This window comes from Ursus americanus, chromosome 19 (assembly GCF_024610735.1).
Source record: "Ursus americanus isolate L20-20 chromosome 19, mUrsAme1.1.p, whole genome shotgun sequence".
Taxonomy (NCBI): Eukaryota; Metazoa; Chordata; class Mammalia; order Carnivora; family Ursidae; genus Ursus; species Ursus americanus.
Window position 1 is genome coordinate 54,233,433 of NC_142145.1, and position 13,978 is coordinate 54,247,410.

General features: G+C 44.9%; 1 protein-coding gene across 2 annotated transcripts in view; it reads right to left on the bottom strand.

Annotated features, from left to right (window-relative positions):
• Positions 1-13,978, bottom strand: part of LAMA1 (laminin subunit alpha 1) — a 159,295-nt gene that overhangs the window by 83,435 nt on the left and 61,882 nt on the right. For both annotated transcript variants that reach the window (XM_045781938.2, XM_087869967.1), the window contains exons 9-16: positions 13,359-13,464; positions 11,074-11,234; positions 10,015-10,155; positions 8,634-8,807; positions 6,749-6,850; positions 5,364-5,575; positions 4,483-4,594; positions 1,694-1,804 (exon numbers count right to left, since the gene is read on the bottom strand). In XM_045781938.2, coding sequence (XP_045637894.2) covers positions 1,694-1,804; positions 4,483-4,594; positions 5,364-5,575; positions 6,749-6,850; positions 8,634-8,807; positions 10,015-10,155; positions 11,074-11,234; positions 13,359-13,464 — 1,119 coding nt within the window. The remainder of the gene's footprint in view (positions 1-1,693; positions 1,805-4,482; positions 4,595-5,363; positions 5,576-6,748; positions 6,851-8,633; positions 8,808-10,014; positions 10,156-11,073; positions 11,235-13,358; positions 13,465-13,978) is intronic.

The following is a 13,978-nucleotide window of genomic DNA, read 5'->3' on the forward strand; positions in this document are numbered from 1 at the left end:
AAAAGCTGACAGACAGCGCCTCATCCCAGTGTCCCAGGCTAACATCCCCGACGGTGTGCACCGAGGGGCCACGCGACCTTCGCGTCTTCTTGCCTAGAATGCAAACCCTCAGGCTAATCAGGAGAGAACAGACACGCCTCTAGCTGAGGACATTCCAGAGAATGTCCAGGGCTCCTCAAAAGCGCCACATCATGAAAGACAAGGGAAAAGTAGGAGCTGTCGCAGATTCAAGGCCGCAGGTGCAATGCGGTTCTGGATTTGAGGCTGGAGAGGGGACACGAGTGGGAATTCTGATACGATCTGAGTGAAGCCCACAGCTCTGCTGACGAGATTGGAGCTGCGTGAATTTCTTGATTTTGATCACCGTGCTCTGGTAATGGAAGCTGCGAGCACCAGGGAAGCAGCGAGAAGGCTGCGCAGGATCTCGCCCTGCTATTTTTGTAGCCTTTCTGGAAATCGAACAGTATCTCCAAACATTTTTCAATTACAAAAATTATTATCATTTATTGTAATTAGAACTTAAAGGCCAGTTGCTACTTAGCATATTCACTTTAATGAGAGCATATATTTTTGTAAAGATACAGTAATAGCATGTGCAAATACCCTTTTGCCATGGGTGCCACAATCCCACCCTGCCGACACCCCCAAGTGTTGGCAGACGCCCCTGGAACGCTGGCCTTGCAAACCCAAATGGAAAGGCAGAGGCGTTAAAAAAAGCAACAACCTCATCAGACGCTGGGAAACTGATCCCGAGGGACCAAGTGTGGGTGTAAAACATCACTTCATGTAATTCCTATAGACACTTGCTTTCCAGAATGATGGAATGAACCAAGAAAAAATGAAAGCTTTACTTACAGAATCAAGAAAAACTAGGCTCTAGAGAGAATAAGCAATCCATGGCATCATGATGAGATCTTCTCCATGGGTCTGATAATTAATTTTCCCTAGCCCTGGGACTCAGTCAATCTCTTTCAGAAACAGCGTGAACATTTCCCTGTATGGTGAATAGGACTCGGCCGATTAATAGAGGCATTCCCTCCATCTCTGTGCAGTAAATCCATTAGAACCCAGGAGTGTGGCCTGGCTTCCAGGCAAAAGAACCTAAAAGGATTCCTGATTGAAGTTAAAGAACAAGTCGTGCCCTATATCTGCCCCAAAGTTCATTCTCAAGATTAATTGCATTTTTGTCAAGCCGCGTTTCAAATCCTGTTGCAGGAAAGAAGCATTGTTTGAAGAGTTTACCCGAGCTAACAGCTATAAAGCATTATATATTGCACGAACGAGCGTATTAGAGGTTTTAGTGTTCCTTTGAGGACATACTGTGTAATACGTTAAAGAAATTTGAGCACTTTCATTTAAAAGACCTGATCCTTTTTAATCAGTGGATAATATTTTCTACCTTCATATGGCTTTCTAATCTTACCAAGTAATTTGCTGTTCTAATAAAAAAACCTGCGATGACATTATGTATCCTTTTTCCATTTTAACCAAAGTAACTTTTTTTCAAAAAAAGAGCGGGGGGGGGGGGAGCAGGAAACATATTATACATGAACTTAAGTCCGTGAATTTCCTTTGGGGTCTACAAGAGCTGGGATAATCTCCGATGGAGGGAGCATTTTTTTTTTTAACCACTCTGCACAGCACAGGGCTTTGGGATGGGGGGGAGGGCTCGAGATTTTAGCAACAAACTCACAAAGCAAACGCCATGGATATCACATTCAGCTGCATGGCCGTGGCATTCACAGGGTTGACAAATTCCTCCGAAGAGTATTCCATCCACGCGGTAATAGCCAGGGAGGCAGGACTGCAAGAGAAGGACAGGTGACACACTCGGGGGAAGGCGACCTAGTATGTCACGCAGATCATCTTCTTGTCAATAGGTTAGGAACGTTAACTGCTTCATTCTCTACAAGGAGAGAAACGTACTTCTTTTTCCCCCCAAACTTCTTTATCGAGGTATCATTTACATGCCATAAAAATGCACCCATTTTAAGGATATAGTTCAATGATTTTTTTTAGTAAACTTACCAAATTGTGAAACCATCACCATAATCCAGTTCATTTCTTTTTTCTTTTTAAAAGATTTATTTATTTGAGAGAGAGAGTGCATGAGCAGGGGGAGGGGCAGTGGCAGAGGGAAAGAATCCCAAGCGGACTTCCCGCTGAGTGCAGACCCCCCTACATGGGGCTCGATCTCATGACCTGAGCAGAAATCGAAAGTCGGAAGCCAAACTGACTGGGTTACCCAGGCACCCTCCTTCATTTCTTTTTGTATGTAGAAACACGCACCCCAAAGCGAGTGGCGATACACTGGGGCAGTATCCACCTGCGAGGTATCCTGCCACGGTAGCGTGAGAAATCATGGAACACTCAGCCACTCAACCAGGGTTTCAATCAAGAGGACATTTTCCTCTCAACTTGATTTTGTTTTCTTTTGGGTAAAATCCAAGTGCTCGAGTGTAGGTCCATGTCAAACTTCATCAGGTGTGGGGCGCCTGCCTTCGGCTCAGGGCGTGATCCCGGCGTTCTGGGATCGAGCCCCACATCAGGCTCTTCAGCTATGAGCCTGCTTCTTCCTCTCCCGCTCCCCCTGCTTGTGTTCCCTCTCTTGCTGGCTGTCTCTATCTCTGTCAAATAAATAAATAAAATCTTAAAAAAAAAAAAAAAAAAACTTCATCAGGTGAATTGAGCAAGCATTACAGGCGTGCCTTCCGTGGTATTCACGGACGCTGTCCCCTGCCTGGGAGGAGCGGGGGCCATCCCAGACCGTCATTCACGGCATTCTCAGGATGATGCTGAGAACCAGTCTCTCTATTTATAGACACGGAACCTGGAACATGGAGTGATTAGACCCCGTGCCCACTATGCCAATGGAAAGATTCAAAGCCGGGGATACACACCTCCCAGACCTGTGGCCACGGGGCCGCTCGGGGGCCACACCAGACATAAAACATGCCTGGAGTGTAGACTGGGGAGTATTACTTTGGAGGCCAGTATACACCCATGGGGCCATGGGACGAGGGGCGTGGATCTGGTTTTTACTCTTGTGAAAAATATTGAAATTGCATTTTCATCGTATGAGTAATATATAAATGCATTTATTCACAGTGACCTTGTGAAAGTCCCCTTAACACCTCCACGCACCACACTCCCATCAAGGACGATGGGCTAGTCTACAGATGCGCACTGAGCGGGAGCTGCCTGGGGGTCTGTGTGGTGGCTTCTGGGCTCTCAAGAATTCCAGGCCCCACAAATAGCTGCCTGATTCCTTATGTCAGCTTCTCATGAAAGAATGAGTTCTTCTGCCTGATAAAAACACTTAAAGTTATGTGTTAAGCTTTGCGCTCTTCCTTGAGCCTTCATCCCGAGCACATCAGCACATTGTCCTCTGAACCCAGCGGACCTGGAGTTCTCCAGCAGCACCTGCTCACTGCTGCCCCCTCCTGGTCTAGCTGGCCAGGGCTTCTCCATCTGCCAGCCCGCCCATTCCCACATCCCACATACTATGAGGTAGTCCTAAGGGCATTTATCCCATAAGTACACAGGACGTAGGTCCTACAGAGGCTTCCTTGGCCTAAAAATACATGTTTTAGATCTAAAAAAAAAGTTCATGGGGTCAGAAAAGAAACAACCCTGTAAAATATTTAAAATAGAAACAGAAATATTTAATTAAAAATCTATATCATGAAGCACAGGCCAACTTTATTAACTGCAAAGTTTATAACGGATAAAAATTCATAAAAACAAATCATAAGTTACATGTTCTCACTTTGTAAAAATGATGGCCCAAAACTCACAGCCAATGACAAGTGTTCTTAATCATTGTCACGCTTAAACACGGGAGAGGCAGGACCATGTGGCAGCTAACGGCACAGATGAAGCTTGGAACCTGATATGACTACTTCTAGCTCTTTCCTACACAAAGAGGTTAGGATTGTGCCAAATCCATAGGAAGACCTCAGTAGGAGAGAGTTATTATCAATACTCATGTCCAAACAGTTTTTTAGCAACAGATTACTTTTACCGATGATTGCAAGCACATTCTCACACACTTCTTTGTGAAGTGGAGCTCACCTCAGTTACCGTAGCTGGGGGCCATAAAAAGTCTCAAAATGGGCCTGGCTTGTCTCCTGCTTTCTAGGTGGCACGCTGGTGATTTGTAAATGTCCAGATACAATCAAGTTCAATGCTCCTTAGAAATGCAAACTACGGCAAGGGCAGTGTAACTTTCCTTCCGGTTGACTAAGGCAAGAGGGCAAGACGGAAGTCGGCCATTTCCAGGTGTCCTAGGACCCCCTGGAAGAGGCACCAGATTGCCTTGAACATTGACTTCCAATATTCCTATAGCCCCCCAAACTCTGCCAAACAGGTTTTTAAAGTTAAAATTCAAGTGCGGGTCATTGTGTCACCTCTAATGTGCTTTTTTTCTGCTTAGGAAGGAGCAGAAGGAAGGAGCTAGGAAGGGATGAAGAGCAGGCTTACCTCACAGGAGATCCCTGCGTAGCCTTGGGGACATTCGCAGTGCTCCACCTCGGTGGCCAGCGCCAGGTCTAGAACGTTAGGGCTGGCTGTATCCAAAGAGACCGAATCCAACCTACCGAGAGATAGGGGTCAGCACGTGACTTAGACGCCCACCTGCCAATGACATCTCACACCTTGATGAAGATGGACTCTTAAAGTTTTGTTTAAACAAAAAGGTGATGTGACTTTTGTAAGTAACTACAGATCTTCACACTAATATGATTTCTGAGAGCCGTCAGTATTCCCTGGAAGGCCTCGGCCACATTTGGTGCAATGAAGAGGAGTTGCCCAGACAGCTGTGGGAAGGGTCTGATGTTGCCCAGTCTGAGTTGAAGCACTTCAGGAAAACTAACCCGTTCAATCATCCTATCTTGAATACAGAGATTGTTCTTAAATTCTGTGTTGGCTTTAGCTGTGCATGCTTAGCGTGGCATTGCCGGAAACTGACCTTCTGGAAGTAATAACATGACCAAGGATGGGAACATTACCTTAAATAGACCATTAACCATTAAATCTAAGATCATTAACATCAGGAGGGTAAAAATCAGATGCGCGGTGGTCCAGACAATAGTGAACTTATCAGGCATTTCTCAGAAAACCACCCTGAAAGTTCCTGATCCTGGTGTCAAGACGATCTACTGAGGCACATTTGTCATGGACCACTGTTCTTACAACTTCGCTAAAATTATAGTAGTAAAAATATTTTCACGACAGCCAGTTCCATTAGCTGTGCTCTTAAAATAATCAAGTAAAATACATTACACTGAAAATACATCATTATTAATAGATGAAGACGAGATTGAGGACTGTCAGCACGAGCTTCCCTCTCTTTCAATACACACCTGTAAAGAGCCATTTTTGCAGAATTGTAGTTGGCTCTAATCAAGAGATGTGTCACGTTGGCAAGGACAGTCATCAGCTGGTCACGATCTACCTCCCTTTTGTTATTAAAATCTCGGAAGTTCTCTGGCACAAGTCTGACCACGTTCAAGTACTCTTCATAGGGTTGTAATGACAGGCCCTCAGCCTGGGTGCTTAAAGTGAGTCCATTTCCCTAACATTTAAAACAAGAGGAAACATATTTGTCATTCAACTTCATGATCAAAAACTAAAAGCAAATTTGTATTCAGCAACACGGCTTTTCATTTGTGCTTCGGTTCTCAGAGCAAATATGTAATAGCATCATAACTCTTGGACCAGAACGATCAGAGGAGAGATGCTTTCATTGTATTCCCCTCAGAGGGATTCAGATAGTAAAGCTAAAGGCTGGGTCCTGTGCTGGGATCTCAGAAGAGAAACAGCATGTATGTGCCCACGGTTTTCCTCGAAGCAACCAGTCCAACACCCCTCATCTTTCACTGAAGAGCAAAAGTAGATAAAGTATATAAAGATACCTCCAGCCTTCCATAAAATTGCCATTCACAAAAATGCTTTATGTCACAACTTTCCCACTTGCTGCAGGCTAGACAGGGGGGTGCATATCATTAAAGATGCCAGGAGATAGAGGTGCCTGGGTGGCTCCATCGGTTAAGCGTCTACCTTTGGCTCAGGTCATGATCCCAGGATTCTGGGATCAAGCCCCCGCTGAGTAGGGAGCCTGCTTCTCCCTCTCCTTTTGCCCCTCCCCCACTTCTTCCCTCTCTCTCTCTCTCCGTCTCTCAAATAAATAAAATCTTTAAAAAAATAAAAAAATAAAGGTGCCAGTGGAGGGGGGTGGACACTGCAGACTAGAACCGGAAGTGGTTTCTTACCTTTGGGAAAATTTCTGGTGAAGCTGAGCTGGGTCTTTGAGAGATGGGGGAGGAGGGGAGTGAGGATACAGGGTTAGGGACAGTGGCTGAGGACAAAAATGGCAACCCATCTCCCGTCCCCACACTGCCAAGCACTTTTGCCTAAGCACATGCGGGAGGCAATGTGGCAGGAGGAGACAGAGGGACTCAAAGGGCTGACAGGGTACTTCCAACGTCAGAGCAAACTCCTGTCTCCCTTTGTAATGTGAAAAGATGGATCAGCTCCAGGGATTGAGGGAAGAGACGCATGTGCTGTCCTGAGGCAATTCCAGAAATGGGCCCAAAGAGAAACGTCACACTCAGTCTTGGTGGTGTCCAGATGAGGCAAAGCCCGGCTGAACGGCCACTTGACCATGTGCCCCTTGCCACGCGGAGTTGTAAACTGTCACCCAGCTAAGCCCTTCCACTCTACAGCAAAACAGTGTGAAAGCAACTACCTTAATGATCACATCAGCGTGAGACATGAGGTCGCCATCCACTGTCTCCACGGGAATAGCATAAGACACCGTGTACTTGAGGAAGCCGCCAAACGCAGTCAGCTGAAACAGGTAAGCAAGAGTGACCACGGAGGGCCCATGACCACAGCCCCTCAGTACGAGGAAGTGGTGGCCAGGACCCTTTGGGAAACAACCCGGCTGCAAGGTGTCCGGGTGGCCACGGTACATAAGGAAGTCCACAGTAAGGCAGTGAAAAGAAAGCATATTATACGAATATGTTATTTAACCAATATTACAAAAATGCAGGCTGTGATTTAAATGTATAGAAGAAAGAGGTACTCCTTCTCAGAGAGCCCAAGGTGAGGAAGCGTCAACTTCTGTGAATCACACAGGGGACGTGTGTTTCACTTCCATCATGTAGGATTTAGGATTTAGACCCATGATGATAATCCCAACATTCTGATCTCATTGCCCTGCTTGTAGGAGAACAATAAGGAACATGACTCATCAGCTAAAAGAAGGACTAAAGGCTTTTCTTCCTGGTCATATCCTTTCATGTAAAATGGAGACTTTCTTCGTGACAGGTGTGTGACAACAATATCAGGTTCAGAATCCAGTCTTTGCACCATAAAATTGGAAAAGTGATCTTAACAGAAAAAGAAATCATTGATCTTTGGTGATAAAATCACATTATAAATAGAGCACATCTTCTAGGATTATAATCTGATGGGTGAAAATAATCACTTTCAAAATAAACATTACTTAAACCTAAATCTAAATAAAATAGGTTATAAAATTAAAATATAGCCAATAAATGAAATAGAAACTTCCCAAGCTATAAGACCTGTACTACGATGAAACACATACCATTACTTCAAAACAACCAAATGCACAGGGAAAGTGAGCACAGAGCTCGAGTCACTGAGATAGATTCCACTGAGTAGATGTTCAGATCATCGGAATCTGGAGAGAAGTGGCAATATTGGGGGCACCTGGCGGCTCAGTTGGGTAAGCGTCTGCTTTGGTTCAGGTCATGATCCTGGGGTCCTGGGATTGAGCCCCGTGTTGGGCTCCCTGCTCAGCAGGGAGTGCGCTTTTCTCTCTCCCTCTGCCCCTTCCCCCTGCTCGTGCTCTCTCTCCCTCTCTCTTCTTCTCTCTCTGTGTCTCAAATAAAAAAAAAGAAAAGGAGAGAAAAGGAAAGGAAAGGAAAGGAAAGGAAAGGATAGGAAAGAAAAGAAAAGAAAAGAAAAGAAAAGAAAAGAAAAGAAAAGAAAAGAAAAAGAAGTGGCATGATTGGTGAAGAGGAAGGGGACAACAGCAGGTTAAATCATATTAACCAAAATTCCACTTTGTAGAATCACCATTTTGCATTTTCTTAAAATGGGGAGTATTCTATCTTTGCTAAATGTGAATGTTGAGTGAGAAACAGTCCGTCTTGATAATGAAACTAGCAAGACACCAGCCCCAATGCCCAGCCTGTCCCGCCCGAGTGCCTTCTACATGCCAGGCCCTCTACCGGGCCCTGGGGCTAAGGTAAGTACAGGGCTAACTAAACAAAGCAGGAATGCGCCCGACGCCTCACAGAGGCCCAAGTGATCCAGGAACGCAGAGGAAAGTAGAAAGCCTGTCATGGGAGGAGGGGACAAGACTTCCTACAACAGCCTGCCTATGACCAACGTGGCCAAGAACAAAGTTCATGGTTTAATGATGTAATGAAGTCACCCAAGGCTAAGCAAGACCATGTGAGTCAGGTGTAAGTAAATGCCGTATAATTATCTGTCAAACCCTCGAGTGACCCTGAGACGACTTAAACTGCCGACAGAAGTTCTTTCTTAATGTGCTCTGAGATCTTTGCTCAAGATGTCACTTCTGGCGATGGCCCTACCTTATTTCCGAGGTAGGCCTCTGGGGCCGACCAGTAATACTTGGAAGTCAGCCTCTGCATGACCAAGGTGTTGTTGATGCTGATCTGATGGCGTCCACCCAGCGCGTCTTGCTGAGACGGCACCTTGCTCGGACTGATCAGGTCGGTGACCAGCCACCCAGACATGTCTTTCACCTTAAAAAAAGATTCAGAATTTCAGAATATGAAATAGAAGTCCTCTGAGCTTTCCACCCAGCCCAGAACCAATCCCTACAATGAAGAAACAGACCCAGAGAGCTTAGCTAGGGACCGAGTTAACACATTGTGGCCACCAGAACCACACAACTCGTGACCCTTCTACTTGTCAAAGGACCAAGAAAATCTGAGGACGAGTCAAACACTCCCCACGTCCTCAGATCAATTATAAGCAAGTAGGCGAGCGAAATTGTCAAGGCCACAGATATATATTTTAGATTAAAAAAACAGCAAAGACCTTAATAGATGCATTGAACAAAATGTCTTTGGCTAACTCTGCTTTCTTCATCATTGTTTCCTGTTTTTTACCAAAAAGCTGAAAAGTGTATTAAAAATAACCTCCAGATCCTGTTCTCCTAATTTGTCATCTATAAGAAGATGACAAGCCATCACCCCAGCATGGTGGTCACAGGGGTTCACCTTCATTCTCAGGTACTGATTGGGATTCCCACTCCCTCCCCCATGTTGCTCCCACTCTTCACCAGCCTGCCAGGGAGGGAGGGAGGGAAGGAAAGGAGAGCCAGGGACTAGCAACCCCCTACCCTGAATTCAGCTCTCCCGAGTTGGCCTTGGGGGGCCAAGTGGTTACCATGGATGAGTCCTATGCCCTGGGTCCTCCCTAACCTCTGGCCATCACACTGGCCTCCCAGGCATTACTTGGCATCCCCCTAGGACTCCCCATTCCCAGAACAACTGAGGATACCCTGCCTGCCCTCATAATCCCTATGTTACTTGCTGTTGTTGCTACCTTCACCAGGTTCTCTGAGTTAGAAAATTCTGCATGACGTCATCTCCTGATGTGCGTCCTGGCCTGAGACCAGTGTGGAGCAGTGGGTCCCAGATCTCACCTCTGACCCCACAACCAGATGCATTTCCCCACAGAAGAAATGGGAGCACAGTACATCCTACAATACCGTGACATCTATTGTTTGGCTAGGGAAATGTATGTAGGAGCAAACCCATGACCAAGAGAGACACTTTTGTGACACTTAGTAGCGGACTGCCTCTGATCTGTGCCACTGTCATTCCAAACGGCCGGGAGCAGTCGTACGGGGAAAGGCAGCCCCCGCGCTTTAGAGCACAGCTCCCAGAGAGCTCATTTGAGGTGGCACAATCTTAAATCTGGGCTCAGGGAAGGTGCGCGCACCTGACTGATGGACCAAGAAAGGCTTTCACAGACGTCAGAAACGCCGAAGCAGAAGCACTCTGAGCAGCCCTCGGGGTTTCTCTCCTTCAAGTTATAGAATCCTGGCTTGCAGAGGTCGCAATTGTCTCCCTCAACATTGTCCTGCATGGAGGAGAGAGAAGATTAGCTTCGAAACCAGTGTGTCTAGGTAGACAGAGTAAAGTGACATGAACATGACATTAACCAGATAGGGGCTTGGTGGTTCAGAGAAACAGGTAAATAAATAGATGCTCCAAGGGGATGCCCAGCCTCATGAAGTCATTATCTCCAGAATAGATATTTCGAAATTATGACCACTCAATTTTGTGGTCAAGCATGAAGGTCAGGATCCTAGAGCTAGGTCATTTATATTGAAATGACTTCTTTCATATTGCTTTGATCTAAATCTTCCAGTTTTGCTGATCTTTCGAGAATTTTAAAACCTGAGAAGGGCTATGTAATTGTTTGTCTTATTAATAAATGCTCAAGTTTATTTTCAGTCACTTATAACGTGCTTAAGGCGCTTACATGGGGAGAAGCACAGAAGATATAATGGGAAGTCCTACAAATTGCGGTTATTATGGGGAAATGGATATTAATATCAGATAGCAACCCCCCCCACCTCCCTGGTACCTAATGACTATGTTTTTTATCATTGTCCGATTCCTTTTTAAAAGAAATCCAAAATAACAAATCTGCCTTTAATTAACATTTCTACAAATTTGGGATTTACCTGATTCTCCTCTAAACATTGAGCTGGAACAGAATGTCAGAGAAGGGGTAATGGCTCAAGCCTAAGAAATGCGGTATTTGGTTTCACCTTGGAAGTCACAGAAATACCTCTGGGATAGATGGCCATTGCCCAGAAGGCACCCAAAAAGCAGATGGGTGCCCATCTCAGGAAGGTGTAGGGAAGCCAAGTTGTACTTAAACCTTGCTGCTTTGCTCAAGAACTGATCGCCTGAGCCTATGGAATGTGTTGCTTTCCTAGGACACCTCAAAGGAAACTCAGGGTCATCTTTAACCCCCCCCCCCATGTACCTTACAGAGACAAGGCTCTGAGCATGGGTCCTCATTCACGCTCCCGGCCTGACTACACTCACAGCGGGTGCAGGCTGGGTAAGCCTTGTAACCAAATTGGCAGCGATCACATTTTTCTCCTGCGTAGCCTTCCTTGCATGGACATTGACCTGGCCGCTTCCCTGGGAAGAAAAGGATGGTGATGGCCCAGCAGGAGGGTAAACAGGTTAAAGCAGGGGTTGGCAAACTATTTCTGTAAATGGCCAGAGATGAACTAGTTCAAGCTTTGTGGCCAACGAATACCTGTTACAATTATTCAACTCTGCCCTGAGTGCTTGGGGGCAGCACGCAGAATACAGCAACAGATGGGCAGAGCTCTGTTCCAATAAAACTTTATTTACAGGAACAGGTGGGGTGCCAGATACGGCACACGGACCACAGTTTGTCGATCCCTGGTTTAAAAAAAGAAAACAGACATGAAAAACAGAGGCTGCAGGGAATGTCCAATGGTGCTGTGACTTTGGAAAACAGGGCACGTGATGTGATGAGCACTGGCTGTTCTGCACAGCTAATAAATCATTGAACGCTGCATCTGAAGCTAGTGATGCATTATATGTTGGCTAATTGAATTTAAATAAAAAATTTTAAAAAACAACAAAAAACGGAAACCAGTCTGGCACTTCTTCAAAATATGAAGCATGTTACACTATGACCCAGCAATTCCACTCCGCACCACTTACCTAAGAACAATGAAAACATATATCCACAAAAAAGTTACACATGAATGTTTGTAGCAGCATTATTCATAATAACCAAAAAGTGGAAATAAATGAAATACTCATCAACTGATGAATGGCTGTATAAAATGTGGTACAAACACGATAGAGTAGTATTCAGAAAAGAAAAAAAAAGGACCAAAGGACTAATGGAAACTACAGCATGGATAAACCTTGAACACCTGATGCTAAGTGAAAGAAGCCAGTGTCAAAAGACCATACATTGCATGGTTCTATTTACATGAAATGCCCAGGATAAGCAAATCCACGGACAGAAAGTGGATCAGTGGTTGCCTAGGGCTGGGGCGGAGGGCATGGAGGGAAGTGGGGAGTGATTACCAACGGGGAAGGGGTTTCTTTATGGGATGATGGAAATGGTCTCACAGTAGGCTGTGTTGATGGTTGCATCCAAATATACCAAAAAACATTGACTCATATACTTTAAATGGGTGAATTATACTACAGTAGTGAACTGTATCACAAAATAAAGCTTTTTTTTTTTTTTTGAAAGCACATGGGAAGTGGTAAAGGGCAATGAATACTCTCTGCTTTTAATGGCAGCTCTGAAACTGTCTAGTTATGTAACCTCAGCCGAGTTTCTTAACTGCTCTGAGCTACAGCTTCCTTGCCTATAAAATGCATTAAATAATTTCTATCTGCTACGGTTGAATGTTTAAATGATGTATTTCTTAAAATGCACCCAATCAAGGGTAATTCTCACTACAATCAACATCACCCTCATTCTCATTAGCATCCATTACCAGTCACGTGTAAGGATTAATTCAATTGTGTAAATTACCCTCTGCATTGTGGCTGGGCCCCACCCTTGGCACATCCTTCCCTGCTGATCAAATCCGTTTTAACTGCTAGTGACTGAGGATTTGATGAGGTCACAGAAGTCTTTGAACAGATGCGACCTTTTCAGAAGATTCTGGTATTTGCATGTCCTTTGCCAGTTTTTGAAACAGAAAGCACTCTGACATTTACAAAGTTAGCAGGCGAATTTGTTTGCTTTGTGAGATGATGTATGCAAAAGCCTTGGGAGAGCTCTTAGAGAGCTAAAGACAGGGATTGCTATTTACTGTGTTCCCCATATGGCTTTAAACTGAGCCTTATGTCTTCTCTCATCAAATGCTCAATTATCTGATCAAATGTCATGTCATCACCCCAACATTGCCCTCTTTACACCCCATTTCCCTCCAATCACGATTCCTAATTTTGCTTCATGCCCACAGCACTCATCCCTACCCAGAGTTTTTATTACACATGTACTTGTTTGTTGAGTGTCTGCCTGTGAGTAGGAATTTTGATCATCTTGCTCAAGTACATATTCCTGGGCCCTAAAAAATTGCCTGACACACAGTAAGTGCCTGATAAGTATTTTGTAAACAAAAGAATCAATAGAGAATCATATCACCCAGTTTCTATCCAATGATGATAGTTCCACCAGGTACAAATCTTACACACACACACACACACACACACACACACACACACCAATTCAAGCACAAAAACGAATCAAAGACTTACCTTTGTGTAAGCCAGATTGGAGCTCATCTTTAATACAGACCGAACTGAGGGACCCGAAAGGGTCACAGTCACAGGGACGACAAGGGTTGTCCTCATAAGGAGACACCTGAAAGGTAGTGTTTGTCCTGGATTATCTTACCAGAATTAATAGCAATATTAGCAATAATATCAACAATAATAACCAATGACAAGGTATTGGCTTTTTATTCAAATGTGATTATTATAATGCTTTTGTATACCCGGGGAGTGTAGGTCTCAGGAAAGTAATGGGAGCTCAAGCCAGAAAGCCCCAAACATTTTTTTGATGGGACAGCAGCTAGTATCATTAGCAGAGTGTCGCCCTTTCCCATGACCACGGTCATGTGGCTCCCCTCGCTCAGCTACCTCTCACAGCCATATAGAAGCATCACCTAGACCAGACCTCCACAGGGAGCCAGGTGACAACTACATATTAGGTCAGCTGAGGACAGATTGAGCACTTCCTACAGGCAAGATACAGCTGCAATAGTTTTTGGTCACTCTTCACACACAGTATTACACAACCAAGATTACACAGCCAGTAGGGCCCCAAATCCAAGTTAAATAACAAGTGAACATCCTACTCTGAGCAAGAAGATAGG